At 47.7% G+C, this 20601-nt stretch overlaps 1 protein-coding gene and 1 long non-coding RNA gene across 4 annotated transcripts; one reads left to right on the top strand and one right to left on the bottom strand.

The window, feature by feature from the left end:
* Positions 1–1505: 1505 nt before the first annotated feature.
* LOC143397476 (uncharacterized) lies at positions 1506–5334 on the bottom strand. Its single transcript, XR_013091163.2, has 2 exons — positions 4816–5334; positions 1506–1859 (listed from the first exon to the last, which is right to left on the bottom strand). It is a non-coding gene; the product is annotated as an uncharacterized LOC143397476 (long non-coding RNA).
* On the top strand, positions 4712–17466 carry Neil2 (nei like DNA glycosylase 2). 3 transcript variants are annotated; one of them, XM_076853510.2, is made up of 6 exons: positions 4712–4951; positions 6484–6623; positions 11706–12058; positions 14814–15010; positions 16412–16726; positions 17295–17466. In XM_076853510.2, exons 2-5 carry the CDS (start codon positions 6486–6488, stop codon positions 16723–16725), a joined length of 1002 nt encoding a protein of 333 aa, XP_076709625.2. In that variant the 5' UTR covers positions 4712–4951; positions 6484–6485; the 3' UTR covers position 16726; positions 17295–17466. The 3 variants fall into 3 exon arrangements, with proteins under 3 accessions (XP_076709625.2, XP_076709623.2, XP_076709624.2); XM_076853508.2 differs by having other exon boundaries at positions 16412–17466; XM_076853509.2 differs by having other exon boundaries at positions 4712–5341; positions 16412–17466.
* The last annotated feature ends 3135 nt before the right edge of the window (positions 17467–20601 follow it).

Here is a 20601-nt window from a genome sequence, read left to right as displayed (position 1 = left end):
ACTAGTTTCCTCTGCTGCCTGGTCTAGAAGATGAATTTGCTCAAGTGAAATGAACCATAATTAGAGATGTAAACATTTTGAGATTGAGCTTCTCTCCTCTGTCCTTTGGCTTTGGAACTCAATTAAAAAAAAAAAAATTGGAAAACACCTGTCATTTCTAGGGTTCTTGATTATCTGAATCTGTCTGTCTGGGATGGAAGACAGATGGGTGAGGAAAGACAGAGACAGTCCACATGGGCTGGGGACCAGGACTCTGTGGAGCACAGCAGTAGGTTGTGCCGTCTACCATGACTTCCAATCAAGGAGTACTGTATTAGTGAAAGAATTCACAGATGTGGCTGCCGTGGGATGGCAGGAAACACTTTCAGGAGGTCAGCCCCTCGTCCCCATCTTTATGACATCCTCAAATGCAATCTGTGTACCTTGCCTTGGAGATTTCCTTACAGTGGTCTCCAGTCTCATCACAGAGCTCCCCTTGCTGGGCACACCACCACCATGGTCCCCATGTCTTGAACAGTTCTAGCTATGTAATCATTTGGGTTTGCCTCATTTCTCACCCATCAGAAACCACTATGCGTGAATTGCACCTCAAATTTTTTTTTTTTTTTTTTTTTTGTGGTGCTGGGGATTGAACCCAGGGCCTTGTGCGTGCTAGGCAAGCACTCTACCAACTGAGCTATATCCCCAGCCCACACCTCAATTTTCAAAAGAACAAAAACTGTAACTGTTCATCTCTGCTAACGGGTACCAGAGGGCCAGTCGCTGAGCTCAGTTCTCGCCAAAGGCAAGGCGTTAGTGGATGGTCTTGCGATAGATACTAAATGGATGGTTACTTCGGGGCTTTTTGACTATTTAAAATGGCTTGTGGGTTCCTAATGAGTGAATCTCCAGGTCCTTGTGGCACTACATGGAGGACAGTTTCTGTGTCCATACCCGTCTGTGTGCTATGGCCTCCTCAGGAGCAGGGCAAGGGAAGCACTGGTGAGGGCCCCAAACTGGGAAATCTGAAAGCTGCTTTCTAGTCCATGTGTGACCACAGGCCAGCTGTGTGGCTTTGGGCACCTCAGCCTCCTTGTCTATAAATGTTTTGCCCTGGAATTCTGTAAGGCGTCTTGGAGCCTAATCCATCTGTGACAGTAAATGACATAAACTTGTCCTTGCCAAATCTGCTATGGCACAAAGGGGCACATATCACATTTCCTTTTGGTACCTGCCATGCTATGGATATGGTCAGAAGATGACAAATATTCTCCAGAGTCACACTGGATTAGACGTAGTGTCCATGCCTAAGACTTGCTTCTCCCTGTGGGTCCTTGGCACAGAGGAAACCTCAGAACCTGAGATTTGAATGTGCTCCTTCTAGAGTCTAGATATTGGTGCAATGCAGGTGAAAAGTACAACCTTTCCTGTTAGATTTTATGATGCTAACAGAAATTTTAGAAATTATTATTTTTTTATTTTTGAGGACTAGGGGGTTGGACTCACTTGATCACTGAGCCACATCTCTATTTCGTATTTTATTTAGAGACAGGGTCTCACGGAGTTGCTTGGTGCCACACCGTTGCTGAAGCTGGCTTTGAACTTGTGATGTTCCTGCCTCTGCCTCCCGAGCCACTGGGATACAGGTGCGTGCCACTGCGCCCAGCTTGATATTTCAGAAATTATATAACCAGTGAGCCTTGTCCCTCAGAGAGGTCGCCTGGAAACTGCACTCTGAGCGTCCCAGTTGTTGCTAGTCAGAACCTTCCATCAACGACCCGAGAGAGCAGGCTGCGTGTCACTTAGCCACATTCAGTTGGGGGCCCCAACAGAATTCTATCATTTGGCCCATGTTTGTCACCATCCTTGTTCTAAATGCCCTGCAAATAAGAGAAATTTGACTCAGTGAGAAGCTGATGAAGAAAAACCCATAGGCCCTGAAAAGGAATCCCCTCAAAGGAAGCCGGGGGGACATTTTGGGGTCTGCGGCTGCCACGCTGAAGAGGAAGCACCCTGAGGCTTAGTTCAGTGATTTCTGAAAACCACCCAAGGCCCTTGGCATTCTCCCTCACTCCCCAGCTGAGCCGACAGGTTTGGGAGGGTGGCAGGTTGCAACCTGGAATAGTAGGAGGCCTGCTGCAGGATTCCCAGGACAAAATATTCAGGGTCAGTCATTTCTGCAACGTGGGGCAGTGCTTTCTTTTGTCTTTAATGTGGTGGTGGGGGGGGGGGTCACAGACTTCTCTGTAAATGTGCAAAAAACTATGTTCACATTCCCCCAAAAGGTAAACCTAGCTTGCGATTTTGCACACCACTCAGCATTTTAGGGTCATGTGTGTGAATTCTGGAAGCTTCTCCGTACTCCCCTAGTTAAGAACCCCTGCTCTGAGGGGCTGGGGTTGTGGCTCAGTGGTAGAGCACTTGCCTAGCATGTGTGAGGCACTGGGTTCGATCCTCAGCAGCACATAAAACAAATAAAGATATTGTGTCCACCCAAAACTAAAAAAGGAGAAAAAAAAAAAAAAAAAAAAAAAGAACCCCTGCTCTGAGGCTCTGGTGTCCTCCAGGGCTGCAAGGTTATGTCTGTCACCCCGAACACTGCAAGTTTGTCTATGGTGCCCTAGACAAGCTGGGCCCAGAATAAATCTTGATGTTTAGTTATGGAGCCGAGCAATCAAACCTTCCCAGGGCAGTCATCAAAGCCCCTGAAGCTGCTCTTGGCTCCAGGATTGTCTTGCAGCCTAAAATCTACCTGTTGGCACAGTTCTCCAATGACAGGGCTGGAGGACTGTTCAATACCTTCCTTCTAGGAAGTAGAGGTATGGACTCTGTGCGAGTTCAGTGGGGTTACAGGAGACAAGCTACTAGGACTTTCAATAGCTGAAACAAAACAGAATGAAAACTGAATCCTGCTAAGGAAAAGGAAGCCCAGGGCCGGGATGCTGCCTTATTTACAGACTGTGGGAGCTTCAGAGATCATCTGAGGGTCCAAACTTCTTGTACCACCACGAAGGGAACTTTCCCAAAGCCACAGAACTGGTGGGGGAAAAGCATCTTTACTCCCTATCTGCCCTCACTAGGAAGGCCTGGAGACTGGCACCTGCATGGTGCTTGCAGTTTGTACATTTACCATGTGGGGGCGCCCACACTCTCCTCTCCCTTTCCACCTTCAATATCATTTGAGTTTTTAAGACATTAAACTGAAAAAATTCTGCTGAAACCATCTACGCCTATTGAGCACTATTGCATACAAGACACTGCTAATAGCTTTACATAGCCACAGAAAACATTGCATACCCTCACAAACACGAAGATGATATCACCCATGAGTTTTAAGTCATTTGAAGGTCATAAGGCTTTCAAATGTTGAATCAAGATTCACCCATGTCCGATGGACTCCAGAATCTGGGTTTTAACACCCACCCTGATTCTTTTAAATAATGGAACCGTACAAGCTGAGGAGCTTTACATAGCTTGTTTCTAAGCACTTTACTGGCTATGTGTGTTCCCTAACTAATGTCACATTCAGTCATTATTTCAGCTTCTAAGTACTGTTCTTTAGGCCCTGGCATGTCAAGCATGAAGTGTGGTCCTTGGACCAGCAGCATCAGTCCCTAGGAACTTGTTGAAAAGACAAAATCTTGAGCCCTGCTATGGACTGAGCCAGAATATGTGTTTAAACAGGTTTCCAGGTGATTCATATGCTCATTAAAGCTTAGACGTATAAACTGGACAAGGTGATGCACACCTGTATTATTCTTTCAAATAAAAAAAATCAATACACTTTTTTATAGGGAAACTGATATCTATATTACTCAGAATGGCCTCCAAATCCTGGGCTCAAGTAATAATTTTCTGCTCAGTCTTCCAGTAGCTGGGACTATCACCCAGCTTTACACTGTTTTGTTTTGTTTTGGTCCTGGGGACTGAAACCAGGGCCTTGTGAATGCAAGGCAAGCACTCTACCAACTGAGTTATATCCCCAGCCTCCTTTATACTAATATTTTAAAGCAAAATTTGCTTATAGTAAAAATAATATTAAAATCATATAAAGTAAAATAGCCCATCCTTTAAAAAGGGTCTGGGAGCATATCTCAGTGTGAGTGCATTTACCTAGCAGGCCTGAGGCAGTGAGTTGAATTCCAGCACTGAAAAAACACAAATAAAAACTTCATAGGAATTTCTTGACAATCTGTTTCCTTTCCCCCATTATTACCGCATTAGCCTGAGTCAAGGCCTGAACCACTCAAAGGCTGTCCTATTCGGAGCTCAAGACTTTTCTCTGTAACTGTCCTTATGAGACAATAAATGTGCTAAGAGTGTTTTGCTTTCTCAATTCCAGAATCTGTCTTTTTTCCACCTCGCTTTTTGCCCCTTATTCCTGACCATCTGCCACTGGCCCTGCTTCCGGCGCCCCCAATCCAGGGAAGAGGTCCTGTCCCCCGAGATAGAACTCCAAGCGCACACACTCCACTCAGGGGCAGACTCCGCCCCCACCACAGGGGCCCAGCTGCACGCACACTCCGGGGGCGCGGCCCGCCCCCCAGGACCGAACTGCACGCCCACCTCCCGGGGGAATTGCCCGCCCCTCGCCCCCAGGATCGAGCAGCACGCCCACCCCAGGGGCGGAGCCCGCGCTCGCGGGCAGAGCGCCACGCCCATCCCGGGGCGGGGGTTGCCTCGCCCCCATGGCAGAGCCCCGCCCCCATGGCAGAGCCCCGCCCCCGGAGCGGACCTCCCAGTTCCGGGGCGCGGGTCCTCCCGGCTCACGTCCGCGGAGACCCAGGGGGCGGGCGTGTGCGCCGCGGAGCTGGGGCAGGCCGAGGGGCCGCCTACCGCGACCGGTGAGTCCGGCCCTGGACCGCCGCCTGCCCGAAAGGTGGAGTAGAAGGACGGGGCCGCGCCGCCCCCGGATTCCTGCCCGGCTGGTGCCCGGGCCTCTGGGCCCGAGTCTGGCTCCTGCGCCTCGTAGGTGCGTGACTGTGAAAACGCAGATACAGAAAAATTGAGAAGCGTCTCTTAAAGGCACCCACACCCTGGCCGAATTCATTTCCTTTTTGCGTGTTGACCACGGCGCCTCTGTCCCGGGAATTCCAGGGACCCTCATTCCAGTCTCTGCGCGCCCTTCTCCCCCGAACCCCGTAAAGAGTTGGAAAGGGAGTCATCTTAGACTCTCCTTGGGGAGCAGTTTGCCTTGGAAACAGCAGCGAAGACCTTTTATTCCCCTTCCTCGCCTGTCACCCAGCCTGGCGACCTGGCTGTAACTATCCTGCGGGAAGGGGACCTCGGTTCTCATCTTGCGGCCACTTCTCCTCCTCCATCAAAATACTTCAACCTGTCCATGAGCCGAGAGATTCAAGATGTGGGTGCCTTGCAAAGGGTGGCTTTTCGGGAAGCTTTCTGGGTGGGAGGCATCCGGCTCAGAACTGGTGAAGGTCGGTTGTCTGACAAGCGGCCTTCCAGCCCAGCAGTGTTCCCTTGAGGGTCTGAGTAGGGGGAACATTATCACTTTCAGAGAATATAAAGTGTCAAGGATTTTAAGATGCATGTTATGGAATGTGCTGCTGAGGAAGTTATGAGAATTCCTGGAATGTAAGAGGCATATTCAATTTAAAAAAAAATATTTTAAATTTTTTGTTAGAATCACCGAAGTAACAGCTGCCACCTGCCAGATACCTGCGTAGTTTTCACCATGACTTACAGCACATAACTTGTGCTGAGGAAACAGGTGGATTAGTGGTGCCCTGGGTGAGGATGGGATGTGCAGAACACTCAGACTGCCTCACACAGGGGGCTATCAGTGAACTTGGATGATTGGCTCAAGGTCACAAATGGCCTGCAAAACACTACAGGGGATCAATGCTGCTTCGTGGTGGTCAGGGATAATTGTTGTAGTTAAGCTGGGCACTGCCCCTCCCTTCTCTCAACTGGCTTGGCCAGTGTCTGCACTTGTCCGTTCTGGGCGCTCTCTGCATTGTCTCCCCCCCCCCTCTCGTCTCCCCCAGGACCCAGCAGATCTCATGCACATCTCCCCTACCTGAGGGCTGGTCACAGGAGGACCAGGTCCCATTGTCCCCTAAAAGTGGGGGGATCCCTCAGCAGCAGAGGGTTGGAGTGATTGCTTTGGGAAGTGGGGAGGGGGAGGAGGACAGAGACAGGAGATGAGTTAGGAGTGCACACTCCAGGCAGAAGGCAATGAGAGTCGTTCCCCAGGTGGCCACGGAAGTGGGTGGCACCCGTGATGTGATGGCTAGCACGCTGTTGGTGCTTTATAAGTGTGTGCTGAATGAAGAAAAGGCAAGAGGAGTTGGGAACTCATTCCTGAGAAGTGGACCCACACCCTTCTGTGGCTTGTCTTCCTCTGATGGGTCCCTGCCCCTGCTGCTCTCTTTGACCACATAGAATGGTTGAAGTTTGTGGCAGGAACTGGCTGCTTAGAGCTGGGAGAATGAGGAGTGCTAGAGAGAATGCGCTAAGGTCTCTTCTGCCTGTTTCTGCCTGCAGAGATGCCAGAAGGACCATCTGTGAGGAAATTTCACCATTTGATCTCTCCCTTTGTGGACCAGCAGGTGGTCAAGACAGGGGGCAGCAGTAAGAAGCTATATCCTGCCACCCTTCAGTCTCTGTGGCTCCAGGACACCCAGGTGAGTTTGCATCCTCTGCAAGTCAGTCTCCCTTAGCCCATCCTGTGCCTCCCCTGGAATCTGCCCTTAGAGGTCCCATGCTATCCCTCCCATTGGCTCTGGACAACCACTGCAGGACTCCACATGGGTCCTGGTCTTTCAGTCTGACGTTTCCCAGCCAGAAGTGGGCATTACGTGGACTGTGGGCTCTGAAGATCACAAAGGCATGAGCTGGTGACCCCCATTCAGAGTCCGGAGACATTCTGACTATTCCAGCTGTGTCTGATGTTCAGCTTTGGGCTGGGAACCAAGTTTGAACCTTGTGCCAGTGGGGATGAAAGAAAAGAGGATTGCTGCAGGTCTGGGTTCAAACCGTCCATCTTTTTCCTGAGCAGGAGTCAGAATTCCTTCAGGCGGCTCACTGGCTCTGTGATCTGACCCCTGCATGCCTCTCTCGCCTTCGTACCCACCCCAGTCTGTCTTTGATCATCCTGAACTGCCCCAGCTCGGGTCATTCTTGCCCAGGGTTTTGACATGCTGCTCCCCTGCATGAGCAGGTCTTCCCTTTTCTCTTAACTGCCCCCTCAGTTTACCATGGTGATTTGTAGTCTGTTTCTGAATTCTACTTAGCCATCTGTCCTTGGAGAAGCTTGACACTGGGTGAGACTCCTCTCTGGGAGGACACCTGAACTTCCTCCTGTTGAACCTATTCCTGAATTTGTGCTGCTGGTGGTGTGAGGGAGATGGATAAACCTTGTGTCCTGAGTGCTTACTGGACACCCAGCACCTAGGAGGCACAGGGTAAATGTTTGCAGGCCACAGAGTAAACTCAGTAGACTGTGTAGCTGGGAGCTCTTAAGCAAGTCTCTTAGCTTTAGAGTGTTTGATTCAGTCGTATTCAGTCGTGGGGACGAGGCACTGGCTTGCTGCTACGGCAGGTGGACTTTATCCTTCCATCTTCACCCATGAGTTACATGTTTCAGAGAATTATCCACATTGTGGAGCCAGGTCTTCCAAACTCCAGGCTGTGGTCTCTTTGTACAGACTGTCATGGGAGGTTTGTAGCTGCAGGGTGTGGTCCCTTGTTTCTGGACCCCCGCGTTTATCACAGTGCTTGTCACAGAGCTGGGACTCAGAGAAGATTATCAAGTGGCAGTGCAGACAGAAGGATGTGCAGCAAGAGTGCTTGAAGGTGGACCCAGAGCTGGTTTCGCAGCAAGCTGAGGCAGAATTGTGGGAACCCAAGAAAGGCCCAAGGAGGTGGCTTGAGGAGCTGCTTAATGGGCCTCTCAGGAGCACCCTTTCCTACCTGTCTGTTGTTCTGTCCCTGCCCCTGAGGAATGCAGAACCAGATGAGGAAGGAAAGACTTGTATCTCCAGAGGGAAACTGACAGTGGGTGCTTAATGGGGAGGAGTGGAGCTCAAGGTTAAGAGCCCAGTGAGGACCTCACGTAGGGGGCATCCTGTCACCTGGAGGATGAACTTTGAAGACTGGAGGATTTAGATGGACTCAGGGGGAAATGGGCATTTCAGTCTGAGAAGGAATTATAGACAGGAAGAGGGTCGGGGAGTGAACAAGATGGGTTCTCATCCTCCGCAAGCCGTTTGTCTGACACCTTCCTCTTCAGCTCTCTGCTTTCTGGGTAGGAATTGTCTCGACTGCTCATAGCAGACTCAGAAGGTGACTCATGCAGCTCCTGTGATGGGACATTCAGAGCTTGGCAGTCCTTGTGCGGCTGTTGATGTCCGTATTCCACTCATTTCCGTGGGTTGGAGGTGGGTTTAGGAATCAAATGTTACTACATACTCTGACTTTTTTTCTTTTGTGGTGCTGGGGAATCCAACTCAGGGTCTTGTTTGTGCTAGGCGGGTGCTCTGCCACTAGCTTACTTGGACTTTTTAATTTTTTAATTTTTTTTTTGTAGTTGTAGGTGGACAGCATGCCTTTATGTTATTTGTTTATTTTTATGTGGTACAGAGGATTGAACCCAGTGTCCCATGCATGCAGTGCAAGCACTCTACCACTGGGCTACAGCCCCATACTTAGAATCTTAACCAACCTGCCAATTAAAAATTTGTAACAGCTTTGGGCTGTGGTTATAGCTCAGTGGTAGAGCGCTTGCCTAGCAGGTGAGGCACTGGGTTTGATTCTCAGCACCACATATAAATAAATAAAGGTTCATTGACAACTAAAAAAACATTAAAAAAATTTATAACAGCTTTATTGAGATATAATTTGCAAAACACACAGTCTGCCCAGTTAAACTTCATAATTCAGTAGTTTTTACTATATTTACTGAGTTTTCCATCATTCGTTTTAGAATCTTTTAATCTTTTGTTTTGGGCAGTGCTGGGGGTTAAACCCAGGGCTTCTCGCATTTGAGGCATGCTCTCTACCACTGAGCTCTACCCTCAGCCCCAGAATATTTATGTTACACCTAAAAAAACTCTGTGCCCATTAGCAGTCACCCCATTTTACTCCAGCATTCAGCAACCACTAATCTACTCTCTTTCTGTAGACTTGCCTCTTTGGGACATTTTATATATGTGGAATCATGTAGTATGTGTTTCTTTGATGACTGGCTTCTTAATATGATGTCAGATTCATGTATGTTATAGCAGGTATCAGTACTTTAATCCTTTTTGTTGCTGAATAGCTTCCACTACATGGGTATGCCACATTTTGTGATTGATGATGTCCATTCATCAGCTGATGGATAATTGGAGTAACCTGCTGTGGACACTGATGTGCAAATGTTCGTGTGGGTGTGTGGTTTCAGTTCCCATGGGTCTGGAATTGCTGGGCCTCTGGGTAACTCACAGAGTGGACCTTCTTGTGCTCACCAACACTTCTTTCCATGTTCTCCTAGTTTCTGGTGTGTGTCTTACTTTTTCTTTTTATTGTATATATATAAAAAACAACAACAACAACAAAATTTACCGTCTTAACCAACCTTTTATAAGTGTATGGTTCAGTATTCAGTTAATTATGTTCATGGTATTGTTGGGTAGATCTCTAGATCTTTTTAAATCTTTCCTAGCTGAAACTCAGAACCCACTAAGCACTGACTCCCCATTTCTTCTCCAGCCCCTGGAAACCCCCATTCTACCTTCTGCCCCTAGGAATTAAACTGCTTTGGATGCCTCATAGAACTGAAGTCAGGGAGCATTTGTCCTTGTGTGACTGTTTCAATTTGCGCAATGTCCTCAACCTTCCTGCATGTGGTAGCGTGTCAGAATTTCTTTCATTTTAAAAAATATTTATTTACTTAAAAAATTTTAGATAAACTCTTTTATTAGCTTTATTTTATTTATTTATTTTTAGTGGTGCTGAGGATGGAACCCAGCTACAACCCCAGCCCCAGAATTTTCTTCATTTTTAATGCAATACTGTTCTGTTATGGACATCCCGTGTTGTGTTACCCATCTGTCTCTTGGTGGACACCTGGTTGCTTCTACTTTCACAGCTGTGAAAAAGTCATCTCCCTTTTTAAATATGAACCCCTTAGAGGAAAGGACTGGAGTCTCCCACCGCCAGGCACACTGCAAGTTCAGTCAATGATTAGTGAATTGAAGTGACCGCAAGTGTCCTGGCACTTAAAAGAAGCATAGCAGAAATTGGCATGGTTGGAGAGGGTACAAGGACATCCTGACCAGCCCTTTTTGACTGTAAGTGTTTTGACCTTGAGGAAGGTTTAACAAATACTTTATTTATTATTGTACTAAGGATTAACACTGGCACTTTACCACCAAGGTACATCTTCAGCCTTTTTATTATTTTTATTATTTATCATTTTTAAAAATTGTGCACTTTTGTTTTTTTGTGCTTTTTTTCTTTTTCTTTTTCTTTTTTGAGACTGGGCTAAGTTGCCGAGGCTGGCCTTGAACTTATCTTCCCCCTGCCTCAGCCTCCTGAGCTGCTGGGGTTATAGGTGTGTATGACACTTGATTGACAAATATTTTAATCAGAATTATTTCAATACTGGCAAATTTACACTGAGAAAGTATTTTCTGGAATAAATTCTAATATGTCCACTTAATTCCTTGATCAGTGTGTGCATGTGCATGCCCAGTTATGCCCTAATATGTGGCAGAAAATAATCTGTGCTTGGATTTCCAGATAAATTATTCTGCAGATAAACTCTTATTAGACAGGTGATATATTCTGCTGAGAGGCTACCATTGTAGTTTTTAACTAATGGACAGATTGTAGGTCGTATCAAAATAATAATCTTGATGTACCTTTGACGGTCAAAAAGTAACACAAGCACTTCCAGCATTAAAGGCAGATGGGTTGGTTTGGTCACTGAAAGGCATCCTGGATTTCAGGCTGCGTGGAAAAGACTCATCCTGGAATCTGGGTGTGCACACACTTCATACAAGAAGCTGGCAACTGATTATATATCTATTTTAATTGTGAATTCACTTGTAGCTATTTTGTCAAGTCTGGTTTGCTGGGCAGAAGGTGGGAAAAAGGTACTGGATCTCACAGCGTGTCGTCTTCAGCCGTAGTCCATGGCTGTGCACACACTGATTAATTCTAGAATAAAGACATGTAGTATGGGTGGAATGGAAGAATGATAATTTGTGTTTCTTTTTTTTTTTTTTTTTTGGTACCAGAGATTGAGCTCAGGGGCACTCAACCACTGAGCCACACACATCCCCAGCCCTTTTTTGTATTTTATTTAGAGACAAGGTCCCACTGAGTTTCTTAGTGCCTTGCCTTTTGCTGATCCTCCTGCCTCGGCCCCCAGAGCCACTGGGATTGCAGGTGTGGCCACAGCACCTGGTTTGTGCTCATTTCTTAGCCAATTCCTGGAAACATTGGAAACATTCTGCTCAGATATTCTAGGGTGGCTGTGCTGTCTGGCATAGGTCTGTCTTTTACTAATCTAATTCTTCCAGTTGCTTCCAGTCACTTTGAAAGCCATGGGCCAACTGGTCACACCACCACAGGAAAAAGATCAAAAGGCAGGATCCAGATACGCAATCTGGGGCGGCTTCACAGCAAGGGAAAGGAGTCAGTGGGCAGTTGGGTAACTGTGTAGCCCTTAGCTCCTTTTTGGGTCTGTAAAGCTTAGATCCATGTTCATTTTTTCCTAGGTTCATGGAAAAAAATTATTCCTTAGATTTGATCCAGATGCAGAATTGGGGTCCCCTGGTAGCAGCCCACTGGCAGAGCCTCCACAGAAAGGAGCAAGGAAGGAAGAGACTGTGACCCCAGAGCCAGCCTTGGGGCCCAGCAAACTCAAAACCTCTGATGAATCCTGCCCGTCCGTGGAGCTTGACCCCAGTGGATCCGATGTTTCCGAGGGTCTGGGGGCAGATGGCCCTGCAACAGGAGCCCCGCGGTGGCTGCAGGTCAGCTTCGGTCTGTTTGGCAGTGTCTGGGTGAATGAGTTCTCCAGAGCCACGAAAGCCAACAAGAGAGGTGACTGGAGGGATCCTGTGCCCAGGTAACGGTGTGGCTGTCGGGGTTCTTGGCAGGGTCTGCAGTATTCCTGTGGTCCCCACCGTGGCAGGGTGTGGTGCTGGGTGTGGTGCTGGGTGTGGGGGGTCACGCCCAGGTGGATGGCCAACCCTAGCACCTGCTGTTCAGGAGACAGAAGAGGCTGTGGTATTTACCCAGGTTGGGAAGTAGGCTGGGTCTGCACCAGAGGGGGAGATCGTGACTCCCTGGGGTGGCCTGGAGAAGGGGAGTTTCCAACACACGTGGCACTTGAGGGCAGATGGTCTCTGAAGAGCATTTCATGCCTCAACTCTTGCTCTCTGAACTTAGGGACAGGTTTGCCCAGGTTTTAATCTATGAATGTTGATAAAAATGACTTTGTGCAGCCAGCTCCGTGTTTAGGGTTTTTTCCTTGGGGCTCGTGCCAGAGGGGAGTTGCTGGTGAGGACAAGGAATGTTCTGTGGCTGCAAGTTTTCGGGGCTGTATAGAAGCGCTGGCTTGGCTGCCTTCTCACTAGCTTTGGGTCCTTTGTGTACTTTTTATCAAATTGTTGAAGCTCATGGACGTTCAGTCTGGTAGCCTGTGTGATATGTGCTGCCTCTATTGTTTGAGGCTCTCTGATGTCCTTTGACTCTGTTTATGATGCTTTTTGGCATTTAGGATTTTTACTGTTTATGTAGTCAATAGTGTTTTTCTTGGTCACTCCTAAGTTTCCCTCTGACTAAAGAGGTCCCGTCTACTCCAGAGTCACCTGAAGGGTTTTTGTGGTTGTTGTTTTGGTTTTTTTAGGTGGTGGTGCTGGGAATTGAACCCAAGGCCTCATGCCTGCTCACAAGCATTCTTCCACTTATTGCATCTCCAGACCTTTTTATTGTATTTTGAGCCAAGATCATGTTAAATTGCCCAGGCTGGCCTCAGACTTGTGATCCTCCTGACTCTTCTATTTTCAAATTTTGCTTTTAGGTTCCAGACTTTGTCTTTGTTTACAGTATCATGTGGCCCACAGGATGCTTTGGGCAGCTCAGGTAGCTCAGGAGGTCCCAGGGAGGCTCTCTGGAGCTGGCTGGGTTCTGAGTCCTGCCTCCTATTCCTGAGGCTCTCCTGGCTTTGCACATTGCCACTCCTGGGTTGTTTCCTTGGGCCAGCAGCAAAAAGCAGCTGCAGTTTCAGGCTTTATACATACCCAGGAGCAGCCAGAGGGAGGAGCCGCTTTTAGGCTTCTGCTGAGTGGACGCTTCCTCAGGGCCCAGCTGGGTTCCCTGCAGGCCACACCTGGCGAGGTGCTATGTTGGAATTAGTCACAAGCTGGGGGACCTGGACTGCTCTCCCTGAAATAGGCTCCCTCCGGAGCTCACCCTGGTGGTCACAGAGTGAACACGTGTTGTCCTCTTCTGTTACCCTCTTGTCAAGTTCCTTCTTCTTGTTCGTGTTTTATAGTTGGCTCTGTCCTTTTTTTTCCCTACTAGGCTTGCCTGAGTTTTATACTCTTTTTTTGGTCTTTGAAGAAAATAATACTTGCTTTATATAATCTTTCTTTATGGAAGACTGTTTCTTAATTAATTTCCAAATGTTTTGGAGTTTAGGGTCTTTTTAAAGTTTTTACTTATTTATTAATTGCAGTACAGGTGATTGAACCCAGGGGCGCTCTACCACTGAGCTGCAGCCCCAGTCCTGTTTAATTCTTTTATTTTGAGACAGGATCCCATCGTGATCCCCAGGCTGGCTTCAAACTAGGGATCCTCCTGCCTCTGCCTCCGGAGTTGCTGGCATTATGGTTGTGCCCCACTGCAGCTTTAACCATCCAGATTTTACTAACATAAAAATTAAAACTGTTTTTGCTTACTCTCCCCACCTTTCAGTTCAATCTTTTAGAGTATTTCTACTTGTTAATAATATTCTATCATATTCACCCCAGTTTCAGAGTTTGTCAAGCTGATTTGGATTTTCAGTTCCAGGTTATTAAATTAATTAATATCATTATATTATAACTATACATTAAATAACATTAAAAGGGATATCTTTTATTTCAAGAACTCTTTCCTGATCCTGGCGCCATGTTCTTAGGTGCACTGTCATAATCATGATCCATTGATGTCCCATGGCACCTGTTACAGAATTCCATTGGCTCACTCCTTCTCCCCCTCCCCATCTCCCCCATTGAGACCATTGCTGGTGTGATTTTTGCTGGGTATGTATCTTTTCTTGGAGTGATTTCCTGGGCACTGAGAGTGGGTTCTCCTGGTCCCAGCTCTCCCCAGGGACACTCACTCCATCCAAGGCATGGGCTCAGGGATCTTCCCCTTCAGATGTGGAGGCAGTTCTGCTCTGATTAGCTGTCCTTGAGGTTGCCATCATTTCTTATCAGCATTTATAACTTTGTGCTCTGTCCCTGACAGCTCAGGGGAGTTGGGTCTTTTTGGTAAATCTAGCCTGGGCTGGAGGTAGAGCCTCACTGCAGCCATTTCTCTGTGTTCCTTACTGGTGAGCCCCCTTTTTGTGTTCTAGGTCGTCAGACCCCCTGAACTTTGAGCTGTTCTGTTTTCCAGGTTGTCTTCTGTGAACAGAAGATACTCAGAAAAAAATAAACCCACGAGTATGTTTTGTTCTAACGACTCCATTTAGCTCTGTGATGTCTGTGACTCTGACAGAGCCGTCCATTTTCTCTTCAAGGCCTGGCTTTCCCCAGGTTCGTCAGAGTGGCAGCGTGGTGTGACCTGACACAGTGGAAGCTCATGTGCATGTGGTTTGTTCTTTCTTCCAGGTTGGTCCTACACTTTGGTGGTGGTGGCTTCCTGGCATTTTATAATTGCCAGATGTGTTGGAGCCCTTCTCCTGTGGTCGAACCTACCTGTGACATCTTGTCTGAAAAGTTCCATCGAGGACAAGCCTTGGAGGCTCTGGGCCAGGCTCAGCCTGTGTGCTATACACTGTTGAACCAGAGATACTTCTCAGGGTTAGGTATGACTGATGGGTAAGGGGGGAGCCCCTCAGAGTCGTACAATGGAAAAGTCATTCATCTGGGAATCTCGAGTCCTGAGGATAGTTCTGTTGGTCTTGAAGTGATGACTTTATCTCTTTAGCTTCCCTGGTCTTTAAAATTACACAGAATCTCAGGATGTAAAATGGATGATTGGTAATTTAGCATCATATTTCTTTCATAAATTAGTATTTAGTCATTAGAGCCGGGCATGTGATGCTCGCCTGTAATCCCAGTGGCTCAGAAGGCTGAGGCTGGAGGATTAAACTCAGCCTCAGCAATTTAGCAAGTCCCTAAGCAGCTTAGTGAGACCCTGTCTGAAAATAAAATACAAAAGAGGGCTGGGGATGTGGCTCAGTGGTTAAGCACCCCTGGATTCAATCTCTGTTACTACCTTTTGCCCCTAAAACAAGAGGTGGTTAGATAAGCATTTTCTAACTTCTGCTTCAGAATTTGTACCCTGACTGGATTCTTAGCCTATGGTTCCTGACGGTGCATTAGGGTGTGACCTCCTGAAGGGCAGGGGCCATGCCTGTGCCCCTGGTATCCTCCACTGCCTAGTGCCATCCTGGCACCGAGAGGCAGGGGGCCAGGGTCTGCAGGCAGCTGGGAGTCCTCTGTTCACTAACAGGAAAGGGCAGTCACTTCCTTCATCCATTCCCCCAAACCTACTGCACACCTGCCCTCTGGTAAACTTGCCTTCTCAGCCTACCACAGCCATTATTTAAAAAGGCTCAGCAAACCAGGCCAGTTCCCCTGAGATGAGGTGGGGTATAATAAAGGCCCAGTAGGGTTAAAGAGAGAAACTTTGGGGATATTTTGAAGAGAGGCATTGATTCTGGAAGAAGGGGTTGAGGCTGGCTTCATAAAGAATGAGTCAGGAATAGACAAATAATTGAATAAGACCTCCTAAACTCTGCATGGAACAGGCATCGGAACAGTTCATGTTTCCACCAGCCACTGAGCTCAGCGTTCTTAGGTGAGGTCTCACTGACTGCTCACAAAAACCAGCAAAGCCATTCCTGTTTTACAAATGAGGAAACTGAAACTTGGAGGCCAAGGAACCTGCCAGGGCCATATGGTAGGATCTGGTGGAGCTGGGATCCCAGTGCAGGCGGTCAGGTGTCAGGCCCTTCTTGCAGCCTCTTGGCTGCGACGTGGGACCCACATGTGTTACTTCATTTTGCTTCACAACAGCCTTCAGGGGGAACGTGGCCAAATGCATTTTGCAGAGGGCATGGACACGGAGCCTGCCGCCCTGCCCCGGAGGTCCCTGTGTGACAGAGCTCCTGCTCCCCACCATCACACCAGCTCTGCTCCCTTTGGGGTGGTTTCACTGTGGCATGTCCACGTGCCCCTCCTCATTCTCTGCTTTGTTTCAGGGAACATCATTAAGAATGAAGCCTTGTACAGAGCCAGGATCCATCCCCTGTCTCTGGGCTCACTCCTGAATGCTTCTCACCGGGAGGCCCTTGTGGACCACGTGGTGGAGTTCAGTACGGGCTGGCTTCAGGGAAAGTTCCAGGGCAAGCCACAGCACACGCAGATCTACCGGAAGGAGCAGTGTCCTGCTGGGCACCAGGTCCTCAAGGAGCCCCTTGGGCCCCCAGGCGGGTTCCAGAGGCTCACCTGGTGGTGCCCGCAGTGCCAGCCCCGGGTGCCCCCTGAGGAGCCACAGCAGCTCCAACACCCCTGAGGTGCTCAAGCTCTTCTTGGTACTTGTCCTTGAGGACCCTGGGGCCTGTGTGTCCAGAAGGGAAGGTGTGGGCAGGGATCGTGGGTGGCCACAGAGGACAGCCTGGGCTGTGAGGTGTCAGTTCTGCTTATGTTCGCGCCTCTGGATTGCGTCTGAGGCACAGCTTTCGTAGGGGTAGGTTTTCTTTTCTAGTTCTGTTGATTCTTCCTGAGGAAGGCAGTCTTCACAGGTGAGGGGAACACCCAGAAAGACGGTGGAGCCCTAAAACTGACAGCTGGGGGGGGGGCGTGATTATGTTCCCAGCAAGGCTTGGCAAGTGTCCTGTTTTGGAAAGTTTGGTTGATCTTAAGGCTTTTGGTTTTGAGAAATAGGAAAACGGAAGTTTCTTTCCCCGTTGTCTGTGGAGGGTCCTGGGGACGAGGATGGAGCTGCAGGAGAAAAGTGCTGGTCCAGCTCCTGCTGGCGTCTCCCACCCAGTGGGGATCTCAGGGCCTGGCAGCACAACAGCCGCCCTCCGGGGATCCAGTGGCCTTTAAAGAGAAGCTAAAGCTACTTGTTTACTCCTTAAGTTGAAGGTTTGCGACTGCTGATGCATCAACAATTCAGGAACCAAAGGACATAGAGAAACATTCCTCAGGTTGTTGGTAACTAAATGAAGCTGGGCAGCTACAGGAAAATAAAGCTCTTTGCTATTTCTGTGTCATCTTTATTTGGCAGTAAAGTTTTTTTGTTTGTTTTGTTTTTGTGTTTTTTTTTGTCTTTTCCTGCGGTGTTGGGGATCAAACTTGGGGTCTTGGGCTAGGCAAGCACTCCATTGTTGAGCCACACCCCAGGCCCAGTGAAGGGTCTTTTACTATAAATAGCATCTCATTATGAAGGTGGCCTCTCAGAGCTTGCTCGGTTGGACTGATGCATCCACTTACACAGAGAGGGAGGTGAGTGCCCGTCTGCCCCAGGGGAGCAGAGGTATACCTTTGCTTCTGGCACAAGGGAGATGATGATTCCTGAGAGTGAAATTGAAAAGAGTAGCAGATGTTTCTGGCCTTCCTTTATGCTCATCTGTCTGAAATTACTGAGTGCTGTCCGTGGAAGGGGGTAACCACATCATAGCCAGCTGCTTCCCCTTGAGATAGTTAACATGAACTGACCAGTGCTGGGTGCTCACCTGCCCTCCCTGCACCAGGCATTCACCCTGAGTGGCCTGCTCGGCCCTCACTGGGTGATCACTCTGCACTGAGTGCTCACCCCAACCCGGTGCTTGCTGCTTACCATAGTTCTTGCACATAATCTGCAGAACAACCCATGGAGCTAGGTACTTGTTCTTTTTGTCTTTATTTTATGAATGAGAGAACTGAAGTCTGGAGAGGTTAAGGAATTTGTTTGAGATCACACAGTTCAAGGTCCAAAGCCACAGCTTTCATTCAATCTGCCATAAAAACAAAAAAATCCACCACTATAGACTGGGTGACTTAATAGACTTATTTCTCACAGCTCTGGAAATGGCAACTCCAAGATCAAGGTTGATTAGCTTACCCAGGCCCCTTCCTGGCTTGCAGATGGTGCCTCTCTGTGACCTCACGTGGGAGGGGAATGCTGAGATATCCTCCTCCTCTTAGAAGGACACTAGTCCCATGATGGGAACATCTCATGACTCAACTATGACTCCATTAACACCTAATCAACACACAAACGCTCCATAACAGCCACCCACTTTTTGCCCACCACACTGTATCCCTCCGTGGGGCACCACAGTTTCCACAGGAGTAGAACAAGTCCTGGCTCACATCCACCAGAACACTAGGGATATGCCCTTCAGGGAGCCAGGTTCCCTTTGTTCATCAGCTCTGAAAAAGTGATCCAAGGAGGGATCGTGCCTTACAGATGAAAAGTATAAGTTTGAGAAATATCACGTGCCATCTCTCCCACTTGGACATTTGTGTAGCTCTTAAAGGCTTCAAGAAATCCCCCCACAGTAATGCAGACTCCCTTAGTTTGCTCTACCTGGTGTTTCCAACCCAATTTTATTGTGAACTCTTTTTCTCTCTCTTCCTTGGAATGCAGTGTAGAATATAGCTGTTATAATCCATGGGACCCCAGACTTTCTAAGCATCACTTGACTGGATGCTCCAGTCACTGTTCTAAGGTGCCCCTGTGTTTTAGACCATTGCCTGCAGCTAGAATCAACAGTCCTATATCTAAATCCTTCCTTTGTCATGTGGACTTTTCTTTGTGCATGCACACTTCTGCTGTCTCCTTATGGGGATACTGTCCCTGTTGGATCAGGGGCCAACCCTTGTGACATCATTTAAGCAATTTCCTCAGAGCAGCATGCTGGCACAGAGCTTTAATCCCAGTGACTCAGGAGGCTGAGGCAGGAGGATTGCAAATATGAGGCTGACCTCAGCAATTTAGTGAGATACTGTCTCAAAACAAATAAACTCAGGCTGGGGTTGTGTCTCAGCAGTAGAGGGCTCACCTAGCACATGTGAGGCCCTGGGTTCGATCCTCAGCACCACATAACAATAAATAAATAAAATGTATCCAACTACAATTAAAAAATAAATATTTTAATAAACTAACTAAATTTTCTCTTTAATGGCCCTGTGTCTAAATACATAAATTTTAGGGTGACACAATTCAGTTTAATACATGCTACAAAAGGATTTGGGAAAATCTTTAGCCTCTCTGAGGCCATCTCTCTACGCCTTTTTAAAAAACATTTATCTTTTTAAAAAACCCCACTTCTGGCCTGGAAAAGTGGTACATACCTGTAATCCCAGTGACTCCAGAGGCGGAGGCAGGAGGATCATGAGTTCAAAGTCAGCCTCAGAAACTTATCAAGGCCCTAAGCAACTCAGCGAAACCCTGTCTTTAATAAAATAAAAAACTGCTGGGAATGTGACTCAGTAGTTAGGCACTCCCTGGGTTCAATCCCTGGTACCAAAAAAGAAAACAAAAATCCGACTTCTGAACAAAGTGATGTGAAAATATTTGATAAATAGGTCATTTCCTTCCAGAAGAGCAATTTATGCACATTCACAAAAAATGTAATATACAAAAATGTACTTGTTATTGAAATTCATCTTCCTAACCCTTATAAGATGATGCTACAGTAAAATTGTAGGCTAAAACAAAGCTGCTCCACCATTACCTGTGGGTCAGCAACCGTAAGATAGTGGACCCAGAATAGGAGAGAAGGTGGGGTGGGAAGCTGCAGCCCACATATGGGTCTTCACACATGGATTCTAGTTCTGACAGGCAGAAAAGAAAAATGCTGATGCATCTGCCAAGAAAAGAAATGACAGGGCTCAGTACAGCATCAGGCGTTGAAAGAAGAGAAGGTCCTCAGAGAGGGGCTCCGTGGGCATCAGGTAACCAGATGTGGAGACTGGGGAATGGACTGCAAGAGCTGAAGTTGGCTGGAGCCCACCATGTGGAGTAGGAAGAAGCCACCCCCTGGTTGAGACAGGAAATCAGAAGGGAGATGAGTAGGAGCTCAGTGGCTGTTTATCAAACCTCAGAGAGGAGCTGAGAGCACATGCCTGTAATCTCAGCTGCCCAAGAGTGGCTGAAGTAGGAGGACTGTGAGTTTGAGGATACTGTTATATTGTGTGCACGCATAAATATGTAACAACAAATCCCATCATTATGTATAACTAAAAAAAAAAAAAATGTGTAGAGCTCCAGGCACCTGCAGTACATGTGCTAGGGGGATAATGGAATCAGAAAGGAGGCCTGGTTCTCTATAAGTCCAGGCTGAGCTTAGCGGCATTTTGGCAGCCCTTTTCATAGCTGGTCAGCTAGGTGATGTCAACTAGGGTTGAGGAAAATTGGAGAGCACAATGGAATCTTGAAGAAATGCTATTTAAAGAACCA

This window comes from Callospermophilus lateralis, chromosome 4 (assembly GCF_048772815.1).
Source record: "Callospermophilus lateralis isolate mCalLat2 chromosome 4, mCalLat2.hap1, whole genome shotgun sequence".
Classification (NCBI taxonomy): Eukaryota; Metazoa; Chordata; class Mammalia; order Rodentia; family Sciuridae; genus Callospermophilus; species Callospermophilus lateralis.
The sequence above is the reverse complement of the archived record's forward strand: the minus strand, read 5'-3'. Positions and strand labels throughout refer to the sequence as shown.